Here is a 15,273-nt window from a genome sequence, read left to right on the forward strand (position 1 = left end):
ATCTTACCTCATTTTAAAGATGTATTTCTTGGGCGCCTGGGTGGCTCTGTCGGTTAAGCGGCCGACTTCAGCTCAGGTCATGATCTCAAGATCCGTGAGTTCGAGCCCCGCGTCGGGCTCTGTGCTGACAGCTCAGAGCCTGGAGCCTGTTTCAGATTCTGTGTCTCCCTCTCTCTGACCCTCCCCTGTTCATGCTCTGTCTCTCCCTGCCTCAAAAATAAATAAACGTTAAAAAAAATAAATAAATAAAAATAAAGATGTATTTCTTGTAGACTGTAAAATCATATATATATACATCTATCTATACATCTAGATAGATAGATAGATAGATAGATGTATATATATATATATATATATATATAGGCTAAACACTATAAAGTTTACAAATTTATCCCAGTCATCTATTAGTCTATCCTATTGGGGAAAATCACAAAATCCATGAACATAAATCATAATTCATAACTTTCCACCCTTCCCCAATGAAGACATTGTTAGAATAAAGGCATTTTGGCACTAAGACCAGCCCCTCGAGGAAAATTCCATCAGCTTTGGGTTGAGAACTACCTATTTCCTTAGGAAAGATAACGTGTTACCTGACTGTTTATTGAAGGAGGGAAAAAAAGAGAGATCTGATCATCTTCAAAAAAAGGTAACTGAAAAGAGATCCTGCGGAAAAAAGAATGTTAATAATAGTGCAGTGTTGTTACTCTGGCATTGTCCTGCTTATTTCTGAGTACCTCCTTCCTTTCATAGTTCGCATCAAGTGCTTTTTTGACAAGTGCTTTCAAAAATAGAGCTTTAATTAAAGAGAATTTAAACCACCGATTACCTTTTCTTTTATAGTAAATGAAAAGCAAATGAGAAGAAGGAAAAAGAAACATCATTCCTTTTTTTTGTCCTACACAAAAATAAAACAGTGGAAGTCAGGAAAAGAGAATTTGAAACATGCTGGGCTTCATGCAAAAAAATCAACAACCTAATACATACCTGGATCTTTTTTTGGTTGTTGCTTTTAATGTAACGTTAGTGAATGGAGAATCTTTGAATGGTACTATTTTGGGGAACTGCAGGATGTTGGTGTATTTAAAATTTAACTGCAAAAGCTGTACTCACCATTGGGCAGTAATGGTTTTGAACACAGTTATGGTTTTGGTTTTGTTTGATTTTTTTTTAAGAGAAAGTAATCCTATAAGGCTGTTGCTATTATGGACTTTTTATTTCCTTGATTAAGGCAAAAAAGATGAGTTCAGAATGCCAAGAAGGCAGGGATCTTTGTTTTGTTCCTCAAGCTGATCCTGTGTGCCTCATGCATAGGAAGTACTCAATGAATATTTGTTAAATGAATGAATGTTTTATTCTGGGTCAGGTTGCAGTCTATTAAATTGGTTTCCCATCCAATAATAAATCATGACTCAGAAATTAAAAACATTCATTTAAGGAATAAAGGGAAACATTTCAAAAAAAAAAAAAAAAAGGAAAAGAAAAGAAAAGAAAGGTGCCTGGGTGGCTCAGTCATTCAGCATCTGACTTCAACTCAGGTCATGATCTCATGGTTCTTGAGTTCGAGCTCCGCGTCGGGTGAGCTCGAGCTCCATTTGGGGTGAACATGAGCCCTGCTTGGGTGAGCCCTGCTTCTCTCTCTCTCTCTCTCCCCCCCCCACACACACCCTCTCTCAGCCCCTCTCTCACTTGCACCTTTTCTCTCTCAAAAAAAGGGAGGGGATACATTTCATTATGAATTCATTGAACATATTTTTATTGTAGACTGATATTTTTAAGATGCTGTAATACCATGGTGATTCCTTACTCTTGTTTTCATGGCTTTAGGATGTTTATTCTTTTGAGAGAGCACGTGCAAGTGGGCAAGGGGCAGGGAGAGAGAGGAGACAAAATCTGAAGCATGCTCCAGGCTCTGAGCTGTCAGCACCTGAACTCACGAATTGTGAGATCATGACCTGAGCCGAAGTCAGATGCTTAACCAACTGAGCCAACCAGGCCACTCCTACGATGTTTACAAGAAGCTCTTCACAACTATTAAAAATTAGGTTTACTTTTAAAATCTTTTGTTTTAGAAGTACTTTTCAAATATAGCAAGGAAAACTGATCAAAATGAATGTAATGTAACATCATTTATATAGCACTTATGGTTTACTAATAAGATTATGATTCATTTTCTTTTATGATTTCATTTTCTCTTTCTTGCATAGTAACTCATTTATAGTCTTACTAAAATGCTCTGAGGTAGCTACTGGTCAAATCCTTTATAAACAATGGAACAAGACTGGAACTCAAGACTTCTGACTAACCAAAGGAGCCTTTCTGGTCTTTGGTTTCCAGGCAGAGAGCCCTTGCCTCAGGGAAAAAATTACTGCAGATTTTTGAGACAATTCCACGGGTATAAGAAGACTTGAAAACCACCACTCATACTTGAATTCTCTTAAAGTTTTGTGTCCCTAGTACTACCTGTTTTAGAATCTTGCAGAGAATAAATACCTAATGGATATTTGATTGATTATGCTAAAGGCATGATATGAATATGCGTGGCAACCAGGAGAATATATAGAGCTAGTCTTTCTTCTTTCTACCCTTCTGAACCGATCCTTCCTATCCCGTATGCCTCCTTATTTCCTTATTTTGAAAAACTATATGTTTTGCCAGAGAAGGAATAACATTCAGCACTCAGAATAGTCGATTAAAAGCAGATATGGAATTGAATAATATAAATTGCAGTAGTTTCTTGATTAAGAAGCACCATCTAGGGGCACTTGGGTGGCTCAGTAGATTGAGCATCTGACTTTAGCTTGGGTCATGATCTCATGGCTCGTGGGGTTGAGCCCCGCATCAGGCTCTGTACTGACGTCTCAGAGCCTGGAGCCTGCTTTGGATTCTGTGTCTCCCTCTGTCTCTGCCCCTCCCCCATTCATGCGCGCGCTCTCTCTCTCTCTCTCTCTCTCTCTCAAAAATAAACATTAAAAAAAAAAGAAGAGGAAGAAGCATCATCTAGGAACACCTGGGTGGCTCAGTCAAGTGTCCAACTCTTGATTTCAACTGAGGTCATGATTTCAGAGTCATAGGATCGAGCCCTGCATTAGGCTCTGTGCTAACAGTGCAGACCCTGCTTGGGATTCTCTCTATCCCTCTGTCTCTGCCCCTCCCCTACTCACATGCTCTGTCTCCTAAAATAAACTTTAAAAAAGCACAATCTATCTCATATTTGTAAGCCAAAATCATGTTCATTTAATTTTTGTATATTAAGTTGCACACTATCATGACCATGCCAAGTTTAATACACAGTTGATCCTTGAACATAGATTCGAGCTGCACAGGCCCACTTGTATGTGAATTTTAACAGTACAGTAATATAAATGTGTTTTCTCTTATGATTTCATTTTCTCTGTCTTTATTGCAAGAATATAGTACATAATATGTATGACATGCAATATATATGTTCATCAACAGTTTATGTTATCGGCAAGGTATCCAGCCAACAATAGGCTATTAATTGCTAAGTTTTGTGGAGTTAAAAGTTATATACAGATTTTTGACTGGAGTGGTGTGAGTGGGTACCCCAAGCCCCCCCCATTGTTTAAGGGTCTACTGTGTATTATTCTGGTTTGATTACTAGGAATTTATTTTGATTGAAATTATAATTTAAAATCACATTTTCTTTTTTTTTTTTCCAATATTTTCAGTGCAAGTGGTGGCCTTGATAATGAAACACATTTCCTCAACAACACTTTATTGGAATATGTAGATTTAACTCGACAACTCCTGGAAGCAGAAAATGAGAAAGACTCTGACACACTGAAGGATATACGATGCCATTTTAGTGCCTTAGTGGCGAATATCATTCAGAATGTTCCAGGTAATTATTTTCAGTTTCTTTTTTTTTTTTTAATTTTTTTTTTAATGTTTTTATTTATTTTTGGAGGAGAGAGAGACAGAGCATGAGTGGGAGAGGAGCAGAGAGAGAGGGACACACAGAATTTGAAGCAGGCTCCAGGCACTAAGCTGTCAGCACAGAGCCCGATAAGGGGCTCGAACACACGAACTGTGAGATCATGACCTGAGCCGAAGTCGGATGCTTAACTGACTGAGCCATCCAGGCACTCCTATTTTCAGTTTCTTAAAACATTATTGAATTATTAAGCGACCGTCATATATTTTCTTCCCATGAGGGTTTGCAGTCTCAGGTGCTAAAGCAGCTAAAACATAGTGGAAAATATGTCAGCATAACATGGATGGAAAGCGTTTGTTTTAGCTTTCAGTTAGTGGTGTGAGTAGAAATCAAAAAACAACCCCACCTAGATTTTTAATGATAATCAAGACACTAACAAAAAATTTAAGAAGTCAATAGAATATTCTTCTATTATTTTTATTTTTAAATATTCTATTCTTTTATTTAAAAAAATTTTTTTTAATGTTTATTTATTTTTGAAGGAGAGAGAGACAGAGTGCGAGCCAGGGAGGGGCAGAGACAGAAGGAGACACAGAATCCGAAGTAGGCTCCAGGCTTTGAGCTGTCAGCATAGAGCCTGAAGTAGGCCTCGAACTCATGAGCCATGAAATCATGACCGGGCCAAAGTCGGACGCTTAACTGACTGAGCCACTCAGGTGCCCCTCGGATAAGCTTCTTTAGACAGACTTGTTCTAGGTCTAGTAAGCAAAAAGAAATAGTAATGAGAATAGAATTACAAGATATTTTTGAGTAATGGAAGAAGGGTGTAGGCTGCAGTTACAAAATATACCAAAGATACAGTGTTATTGACTGGTTCCTTTAAGGTCATTGTACCTATTGTTGAGTACCTACCAAATGGCAGATAGTGGTTTAGGCACCAGAAATATTAATTTATGCAATTACGTCTTAAAAAGCCATAAATTCTGTACAAGTGTAAGACATAAAAATGTGACTGTAGCCTTTGGTATAAATGTAAATACAATTTTTTTCTTTTTCTCTGAAAAAGAATAATTTTGTTAGCTTTAAAAATACATGCAAACAGTTGGCTTTTAAAGTAAGAGCATGGGTTGTATTTTATAAGAGAGTCCAGTAAGCATTTCTTAGGTACCTTAATTTCAAGTGCAGGAGCCCTATTTGGAACTTTAGAGGAAATGATGCCAGTTAGAGGGAAAGAGCATTCTTTCCCTCTAACTTTTCTGATCTGAAGCCCATTAACATAAAGATAGAATTTAGTCCATTACTAAACATTTTTTCTACAACTTCCAGATTGGCTCATTAAGATACTATTGGGTTTCTTCAACAAGGATTGACACCGAGAATTTGTAGATGGAATTTTAACGTGGAGAGAATCCGCAGAGATCATCTCAACCAGTCGTTTTCAAACTGTGTCGTTTTTCCTCTGCTGCCAGCAGCAAGAGGCAGCAGAATGGGTTTGGACTCTAGGCCTTACCCCTGAGTTCAAGTAGATCAGCCCCTCCTTTGTCTGTTTTGTGTATCAAGATTCCATGTAAGGACTGTTGATTCTTTGACAAAGACAGCTGTGCTGCTAAAAACATACAGCTTAAAAACAACTTATCTCGTCCAAAGATTTCACTTGACATTGAACCGAGATCCAGAGTTGTGTTTGTGTTGATGTCTCGGCCCCGCTTGCCGTGTAAGCAGCAACAGCCAGGGAGAGAGGCAGGGTCCTCGTACCTCCCTTGAAATCGTGCTTGCGGGTCCTGACTCTCTCACAACGCTATGGTGCGTGGTGTCATAGTCTCAGCCCTGTTCCTGTGGCTCGCGTATGTGGAAATGATTTCTGCCACGGAGGAGGTTTTTGGCAGTTTAAGATAAAAACTTTTGCTTTCTTTTTTATAATATTGCATATTCAATGCCAAATAAGTTGGCATGCACATTAAAATAAAGGGAAATGGGAATCATTGTTTTCCAATCTATTTTTTATTCACAGTGCACCAGAGAAGAAGTATCTTCCCTCAACAGAGCCTTCGTCACAGTCTGTTTATGCTGTTCAGTCACTGGGCAGGCCCTTTCAGCATCATGTTTACACCCTTGGACAGATACAGTGACAGAAATATGCAAATTAACAGACATCAGTACTGTGCCCTAAAGGTATTTACTTAGAAATCTGCTTTCTTTTTTCTTACGTGAAGAGTGTAAATTTTTTTGTCTCTCATTGCCTAGTATTGTAAAGAGGATAGATTTCTTCTTAGTACCTTGAGAACATTAGAATAAATATTTGCCTGCTGTATGAAAACATTTATACTGTATGCTTATTTAAATGCATAAAATACAACGCAAAGAAGTTACAGAATCCACCCAAAATTTAAACACTATTTTCTTAAAGAACTGAGAATTGCTTCTTTTTCCTTAAGTACTTTTTCTCCGTCTTTTTCCCCCCTCTTCTCTTCCAGTACTGTTCAAACTCCATGCCTAATTTGATATCATCCATTCACTTACTACTCATAATAAATTACTTAGTTTCAAAAATTACTATTACGCTTTTCTTTGTAAAGAATGAAAGGTATTGTGGCCACATAAGCATGAATAAAAATATCCTGCCTCTTCACATTAAACAGCCAACATATAACCTCTTAAATGTTTTAAATGTAATTCTAATATTATTGTTTGAAGGCTATGTCTGCTGTACTATGTTGTGGCCCTGTTGCAGATAATGTAGGACTTTCATCAGATGGCTATTTGTACAAATGGTTGGATAACATTTTGGACTCTCTGGACAAAAAGGTAATTATGACAGTTCCTTTAAGATTTTATAATAAATGGCACTACATTGTTTGGAGTTACAGTATGACCCATTGAAAATCAATCTTTTTTTTTTTAATAGGAGACATATTAGAATATAAACAAAAAGCATATTATATAAAATTAAATAGGATGCAACAATTTAAGAATTTTCTAATTCTTATTACTTAAATAATGTTAATTATTATAGGGTTAATATAATAGTGTATACATATATCTCACAATAGGGTTCTAAATCTAAAGTATATTAATATAGAATACGTTGAGCTCCATGGAAGAAATACATGTTATTTGTTATGCTTAATTTCATTTTTTTTGACCACTCCCCAATTAATCTTTCTTGTCTTCCCTATTCTTTATTCTCCTGCTGTACATGCATAGACTTCACAATTTAAAATAGAACTTACATTTTTTTCCCCTCAGAATAATTTTTGTATTAGGTTATCCGAGACAAGAATAAAGCTTGATAAAAATAACTGGAGAGGTTAATAACTCACTTTTCTGAAAGCACTGAATCACTGTGCATATTCATCAGCCGCCTTTAGGGCTCTGCTGGAGGAGAGAATTGTACTACGTAGAGTCTTGTGGAAAAAGTATAGTTTATCCATGTCATTTGTTTCCTTTTGGCTAAATAAAATGAGAAGAGGTTGAACAAAAGGAGACTGAGATTTGTGCTTAAATACAATAAATATATATACTGTGTTATTTGAATAAAAATATGGGGAAGTAGTTATATAAATTTCTTTCTCCCGGGCAATCTTGTGACCTTTCTTTAGGTTCATCAGTTGGGCTGTGAAGCAGTTACATTACTGCTGGAGCTGAACCCGGATCAGAGCAACCTGATGTACTGGGCTGTGGACCGATGTTACACTGGTTCCAAGAGAGTGGCAGCTGGCTGCTTTAAAGCCATAGCTAATGTATTCCAGAACAGGTACTCTAGATACTGGCTTTCATATTTTATTTAGCTTTTTTTTTTTTTTTTTAAAGAAAAATACTAAGAAACCAGTGTTTTGCTTCCCTGAGCTCTAATGAAATGTAACCAAAATAAGAATAACGATCACCGTGCATCTGTTGTACCTTTTGCCTTAAAAACAAACCCCTAGTCACTTCATTGCTTTAAAAGCTGCATGTCTGCAGCTCTGCCCTTTGTGTATCATATTTATTAATGGTGTGAAAGCCTCTAAACATTTACCTAACATGTAAAATTTGTCCCTAGGGATTATCAGTGTGATACAGTGATGCTCCTGAATCTGATCCTGTTTAAAGCAGCTGATTCTTCTCGAAGCATCTATGAGGTTGCTATGCAACTTTTACAGGTATGTAAGCAAATATTAGTTAAAATATTTTTTAAGTTTATTTATTTTTGAGAGAGAAAGAGTGCAAGCAGGGGACGGGCAGAGAGAGAAGGAGAGAGAGAATCTCGAGCAGGCTCCACACTGTCCACGCAGAGCCCAACACAGGGCTGGAGCGGAGATCCAGAGTCCGATGCTTAACCAGCTGAGCCACCCAGGCGCCCATAGTTAAAATATTTCTTATTGAGGATTTCATGAAGCATTGCTATCTATTCTTGCCTTAAAAGTCTATAAATATTCAGCTTTATTTTCAGTGGGGCGACATGGTATCAATTCCTGATTATCATTACAAATAGAAGACAAAGATAATATGGGTCACTTAAGTCTACAAATAATACAGACTGTTCAGAAGTGTATTACAAAGGGGTCACATATATACTCCCACACATGCACCTGTATGTGCCTATATGTGTGCAAGTACTTACACAAATTGAGTGGTCAGGACCTTTCAGATAAGAATAATATGAGCCAAATGATTTTTTGAGAGCAAAGTAAAAAGTAATTAGCTCTTCTTTGATGACCTTGTATAATTTTTCTTTATTAGACCAAGAAAAATAACATAGAAAGTTTACTTCCCAAGCATGGATATTCCATCATCATACAATATCTAATTGTTAATAGGGTGAGATTTTTCTCTTTTAACCAAGAATGAGATTCAATTAGATGCTGGTTTTTCCAGAGGGCTTAAAGTGGTATTGATGGTGGTTGTGACCATCTCAGGAATTACACCCTAATGTCTTAATTAATTAGGAAGAAAGTTCAGTGGTATCACTCTCTATATAGTGTAATGTTAAAGAATTTTAAATTTTTTTTTTTTTTAACGATTTATTTATTTTTGAGACAGGGAGAGACAGAGCATGAACAGGGGAGGGTCAGAGAGAGGGAGACACAGAATCTGAAACAGGCTCCAGGCTCTGAGCTGTCAGCACAGAGCCCGACTCGGGGCTCGAACTCACGGACCGTGAGATCATGACCTGAGCCGAAGTCGGCCGCTTAACTGACTGAGCCACCCAGGCGCCCCAAGAATTTTTAAATCATATTCCTTATTTGATCTGTATGTAACCAAGATCTATTTGAAGATTTTTTTTCACTTATACATGTTTCATATAATCCTGTTTTTGAACTGGGAAGTGGTAAATTTTCTTCAAGTAATGGTATAGTAAGTTGCTTAAGTCATTTTCAGACTGCTACTGCCTCAAACTGTTGGCATTAAGCTCAAGGAATATAAAGCCTTGTAAACAATTACAGATCCTTTGCAAACATTTCTAGGAATTAGAAATTAACATCTTGGGGCGCCTGGGTGGCTCAGTCGGTTAAGCATCTGACTTCGGCTCAGGTCATGATCTCACGGCTTGTAGGTTCAAGCCTTGTGTCAGGCTCTGTGCTGACAGCTCAGAGCCTGGAGCCTGCTTCGGATTCTGTGTCTCCCCCTCTTTCTGTCCCTCCCCCACTCATGCTCTGTCTCTCTCTCTCTCAAAAATAAATAAATGCTGAAAAAAGAAAAAAGAAAAAAAAGAAATTAACATCTGGAATACTTTCAATATACATACCTGTATTATTTTTAAGCGGGAATAATTCTTGTGAGAAGATTTTATTTTTCGATTATAGCTGAAATTTAGAGGACTCATGAAATCTTTACATTCCTGCAGATCCTGGAACCGAAGATGTTTCGCTATGCTCACAAATTGGAAGTTCAGAGAACAGATGGAGTACTTAGCCAGCTGTCTCCTCTGCCGCACCTGTATTCTGTTTCATATTATCAGTTATCTGAGGAGTTAGCAAGGGCTTATCCTGAGCTAACTCTCGCCATGTTCTCAGGTATGATCATTGAACTGGTTAGTGGGTTTTCATTAGGAATCGTTTCTAAATAGCTACTTTTAGGACATTTTACGTATATGAAATTTGAGGTTGAATCAAAACAAAACATGTCTTTAAAGTTTTCTTTCTTTATTTATCTGTACACCACATGTGGGGCTCAAACTCATGACCCCGAGATCAAGAGTCGCACACTCCTCTGACTGAGCCAGCCAGACACCCCTAAAATAAAACATGCCTTTATGTGAGAGAATGTTTTTTCTTTAATAAGAACTCTTAATACTAATCCCCTCATGATATGTACATTTCTTATTAATGAAGTCTTTCCAGGCTTCTCACTTTGCCTTCCTTTCTTCTTTGCCTTGCAAAAAGTGGGGGGGGGAAGAAAAAAAGAGGGGCTTCACATGCAATTTAAAAACATGTTTGGAGGGGTGCCTGGGTGGCTCAGTTGGTTGAGCATCAGACTTTTTTTATGTTTATTTTGGAGACAGAGAGAGAGAGAAAGAGAGAAACTGTGAGTGGAGGGAGGGTCAGAGAGAGAAGGAGACACAGAATCCAAAGCAGGATGCTGTCAGCACAGAGCCTGACGTGGAGCTTGAATTCACAAACCACGAGATCATGACCTGAGCTGAAGTCGGATGCTTAACTGACTGAGCCACCCAGGCGCCCCAAGCATCAGACTCTTGATTTCATCTGAGGTCATAACCTTGCAATTCCCGGGATTAAGCCCCACAGCGGGCTGCCCGCTGATGGTGCAGAGCCTGCTTGGGATTCTCTCCCTTTCTCTGCCCCTCCTCTGCTTGTGTGCATGTGCACCCTTTCTCTCTCTCAACAACATGAGCTTTAAAGAAAATAATTAAATTAAAATATTTCTTGTGGCACCTGTGTGTGGCTCGGTCAGTTAAGCTTCTGACTCTTGATTTTGGCTCATCTTATGATCTCACAGTTTGTGAGATTGAGCCCTGTGTTGGGCTCTGCACTGATAGCACAGAGTGTGGTTAGAATTCTCTGTATCTGCCCCTCCCCACCTTGCATACACGCACGTTCTTTCTCTCTCCCTCTTTCTTTCTCTCAAAATAAATAAATAAACATTAAAAAAAAAATAAAAATAGGGGTGCCTGGGTGGCTCAGTCAGTTAAGTGACTGACACTTGATTTTGGCTCGGATTGTGATCTCATGGTATGTGAGATTGAGCCCCACATCGGGTTCTGCACTGGCAATATGGAACCTGCTTGGTATTCTCTCTGTCTCCCTCTGTGTCTGCCCCTCCTGTGTTCTGTCTCACTCGCTTTCAAAATAAATAGCTGGGCCTGGGTGGCTCAGTTGGTTAAGCGTCTGACTCTTGGTTTTGGCTCAGGTCATGATCTTATGGTTTCATGAGTTCAAGCCCTGTGCCAGGCTTTGTGCTAGCAGCATGGAGCCTGCTTGGGATTCCCTCTCCCTCTCCCTCTCCCTCTCCCTCTCCCTCTCCCTCTCCCTCTCCCTCTCCCTCTCCCTCTCCCTCTTTCTCTCTCCCTCTCTCTGCCCCTCCCTGACTTGCATTGTCTCTGTTTCTCTCAAAATAAATACATTTTAAAAATTAAATAAATATACTTAAAAATAGAAATAAATAAAAACATTTCTTTGGTAGACACAGAACTTCCTGAGTCTTCTAGTATATAACTTATCTTGTGCATTGGTCTGTCATTAATAATAAAAATGGGCAGAGATAAGGATCCAGGTTTCTTTCTTTAAGGAAAACCTGTAATCATAGGGAAAGGGCCTGCAGTGCCTTAAGCAAAACTATCGCTTAGGATCCCACATTGCTTTCTGGTTCAATTTCCTTTCCTTGGGGCCAACAACTATTCCTGCCGCGAGCGTCTAAAACAGAGGGACTGTGTGTCAGGCAAGATGTGCTCTCTATCTGGATCTGCCAAGACTCAGCTTTAGGACAATTTTTGTTTAAAATCTAGTTTAACCTTCTGCCCAATGGACACTATTGCAAGTTCTCCTGTAGTTCTTGAATTTTCACCGAAGAGTTGATTTTAACACCGAACACTTAGCTGGTTTTTCTACTTTTCACTTGTAACAAGATCTTATTTTAGTCTGAGAATTGGACAGGCACCAAAATGGACATCCAGGGGATTAGAAAGTTCTCCTGTGGACCCTTTCTTTCATTTAGTCAAGACATGGTGACCTTCACCTTCTTTGGGCATCTTTCCACAGCCTCCATTTCAGTAGTGGAAGTATTCCCCATCCCTCACTGACCTGACTGGGGGGGGGGGGGGGGGGGAACGATTTAAATTCCTGTAACATTCAATCTTAAAGTGGTTTGCCTGTTTGGTATGTACCGGTAGATGGCAGTGACTGAGCCCTTCCTTTTCCGTAACTCTCACAGTCCTGACAGCCCTTTCAGGATCCGTGTGCATGGTCATCGGTGCAAAGCAGTGACCGCCATGGCCACTGATGCTGCTGCTGGCCTTCTTCTCAGGGCTCCTACACAGAGAGCAGAACAGTCCAGCAGAGTCTCAGAGCTTCAGAAATGGGTCGGGATGGTAGCTGATATGAGTGTAGACCATGCCCACAGCTCAGTCACCTTGTCCCTTTTCCTTCAGTTCTGTCATCAGACGCCCTTGTCAGTAGGATTGGTTAATTATAACTGCTTTGCTTAAAATGGTTTATTCTAAACCAAAATATAGCCTGTAAACCTACTCAGTGCAGTTTTCATTCTGATTGTTTCCAAGGCAAGATGAGCACAGTGCTTCTTAGGGGTTGTAGAGTACAGCTGTCAATGTAAACTTTGCCCACTTTGAAATATGAGGGTCCCTCCCCTTCCTCTCTCTGGACCACTTGTGGAAATCTTTAAATGTTGTCCCCTCCCTGGCCCTTCCCACCCTTGCTCTTCCCATCGTTTTCCTCCTATACACCCACTTCTTCTTTATTAATTTTTTTTTCATGTTTATTTATTTTTGAGAGAGACTGAGACAGAAAGCGAGTGGGTTAGGGGCAGAGAGAGAGAGAGAGAGAGAGAGAGAGAGAGAGACACAGAGGCAGAAGCAGGCTCCAGGCTCTGTGCTGCCAGCGCAGAGCCCGACACGGGGCTCGAACTCATGAGTCGCGAGATCATGACCTGAGCCAAAGTCAGACGCTCAACTGACTGAGCCACCCGGGCGCCCCTGTACAGCCACCTGCCCCATCTCCTGCCCCTTTACCTTGCCTTGAGTGTCTGCATCCACTTTTATCATGCCCTCCACCCTCATGCATCTTCATAAATAGCCTTAAGACTCCGTTAGCTTGAGTTTCCTCTTTGTAAACTTATTGAAGGCTTTCCCACTGCTGAATCTAATCAGTAGCTTCTGGTCTTCAATCTGTTTGCTACTTTGCCCAGCAATTAATGTCAGTCACCTTCCATTTTTTAACATTCTGACCTCTCTTGATTTCTAGAAATTTAATATTTCCTAGTTTTCCTTCTACTGTGAGGTATTCCTTTTCTGTCACTTTTGGTGGATTCTTTTCTTCTATCTGAAGTCATCGCGTTCCCAGAGTTCCATCCCAGGCCTCCTTCTCAAGAGACCCTGTCTCCCTGAGGGAGGCCACTGCTGTTGCTGTGGCCCCAGTTCCCACACACACCACCTCTCCCCTAGTCCGACCTCTTCCTTCAACTACTTTGAGAGCTCCAGGGCTTTCATTTCATACCGGAGGCACTAACATTAATGTATTAATAGGAAGGATTATTCTAATTTCTGAATAGTTCTGGTTATAACCAGAAAGCATGGGACTGAGCACTTGATTGGCACTATTTTGAATGTGCACAGTAATCCCATGAGGCATCTGCTTTTGTCACCCTCTTCTTACACAATAATAAATCGAGGATCAGAGGTTGACAGGTTGGCCCTAGGCCAAGCAGCTTGTTTGTGGTAGAACTGGGATTCAGACCCATGTGTGTGCAGTTCCAGAGCCAAGTTCCAAATCACTACACTTCTGTATTTACTGCTTTTGTAAAAAATATTTATTTTTGAGAGAGAGAGAGAGAGAAAGAGAGAGAATCCAAAGCAGGCTCTGCACTGACAGCAGAGAGCCCAATATGGAGCTCGAACTCCATAACTTTGATACAATGACCTGAGCTGAAGTCAGACGCCCAACCTACTGAACCACCCAGGTGCCCCTATATTTACTCCTTTTAATGAGTAAATAACTACCAAGACCTGGTGGGCAAAAGGGGGGGGCCAAGGAGAAAGAAGATGTTTATTTAAAGTGACTTTTGGAAATTTAGCTGTGTATAAAGGCATATGGGCTTTGGAATCAACCTTGTGTTTGAATACTTTGGCACGCGATTCATTTCTGACTTAGGCAGATTACTTAGACTCTGTCTACCTCACAGATTTATTACCATCATTAAATGAGATGAATGTGAAAGTAACAAGTACATCATAGGAATCTCCCCTATATAGAACCAAAATATGGAGATTTTTCATGGGTCAGTTTAAAGTAATCTATGTAAAAAGACTGTCTTTTATCTTATAATTACATGTATGTATTTACTGAGGTAAAAAGACATCATAAAATTTACTGTAGGAATCATTTTAGATGTTTATAGTTCAATAGTGTTCGGTATGTTAACATTGTTGTGAAATTGATCTCTAGAAATTTTTCACCCTGTCGAGCTGAAACTCTATAGCCACTAAAGAACTTCCCTTTTGCCCCTACTCCCTACCTCCTGCTAACCACCGTTGTAGTTTCTATTTCTGTGAAATTGATTATTTTAAATATTGCCTATAAAAAGAATTATTTAGTGTTTGTGTTTTTGTTTCACTTAGCATAATTACCCCAAGGTTCATTCATGTTGTGGCACAACAGAATTTCCTTCTTCTTTATGGAAGGAATTCTTCCATTGCAAGAATGAATATATGTGTGTGTGTGTGTATGTATATGTATATATGTGTATATATACATATATGTGTATATGTATATATATACACATATATGTATATATACATAACACATTTTGTTTATCCATCTACTTGTCAGTGGACATTTGGATTGCTTTCACCTCTTGACTGTTGTGAATAGTGCTGCTATGAATGTGGGTATGCAAATATCTCTTTGAGACCCTGCTTTCAATTCTTTTGGATATATATATACAAAAGTGGGATTGCTGGATAATATGGTAGTTCTAGTTTTAACTTTTCAAGGAGCTGCCATACTGTTTACCCTAGTGGTCGCACCATTTTACAGTCCCACCAATAATGCATAAGCATTTATATGTCAGAGCCACCAAAAGTATTTTATATAAAAGTAGGATCTGATTTTTGTTAGTTGTTAGTTTCCTTTATGATGCCATTGAGGTGAAATTTATTAACAGGAGAAACAGCACTCATAATTGTTAAAAATAAAATCTTGGCTGCT

General features: G+C 39.2%; 1 protein-coding gene across 8 annotated transcripts in view; it reads left to right on the plus strand.

The window, feature by feature from the left end:
• Nucleotides 1-15,273, plus strand: part of FRYL (FRY like transcription coactivator) — a 307,431-nt gene that overhangs the window by 223,191 nt on the left and 68,967 nt on the right. For all 8 annotated transcript variants that reach the window (XR_007151586.1, XM_047856238.1, XM_047856241.1 and 5 more), the window contains 6 exons: nucleotides 3,693-3,865; nucleotides 5,910-6,070; nucleotides 6,593-6,703; nucleotides 7,498-7,652; nucleotides 7,938-8,037; nucleotides 9,723-9,891. Coding sequence is in view for 7 of the 8 variants with exons in the window: in XM_047856238.1 (XP_047712194.1) it covers nucleotides 3,693-3,865; nucleotides 5,910-6,070; nucleotides 6,593-6,703; nucleotides 7,498-7,652; nucleotides 7,938-8,037; nucleotides 9,723-9,891 (869 nt within the window). In the remaining variant the exon portion in view is untranslated. The remainder of the gene's footprint in view (nucleotides 1-3,692; nucleotides 3,866-5,909; nucleotides 6,071-6,592; nucleotides 6,704-7,497; nucleotides 7,653-7,937; nucleotides 8,038-9,722; nucleotides 9,892-15,273) is intronic.

Source organism: Prionailurus viverrinus, chromosome B1, assembly GCF_022837055.1.
Source record: "Prionailurus viverrinus isolate Anna chromosome B1, UM_Priviv_1.0, whole genome shotgun sequence".
Classification (NCBI taxonomy): Eukaryota; Metazoa; Chordata; class Mammalia; order Carnivora; family Felidae; genus Prionailurus; species Prionailurus viverrinus.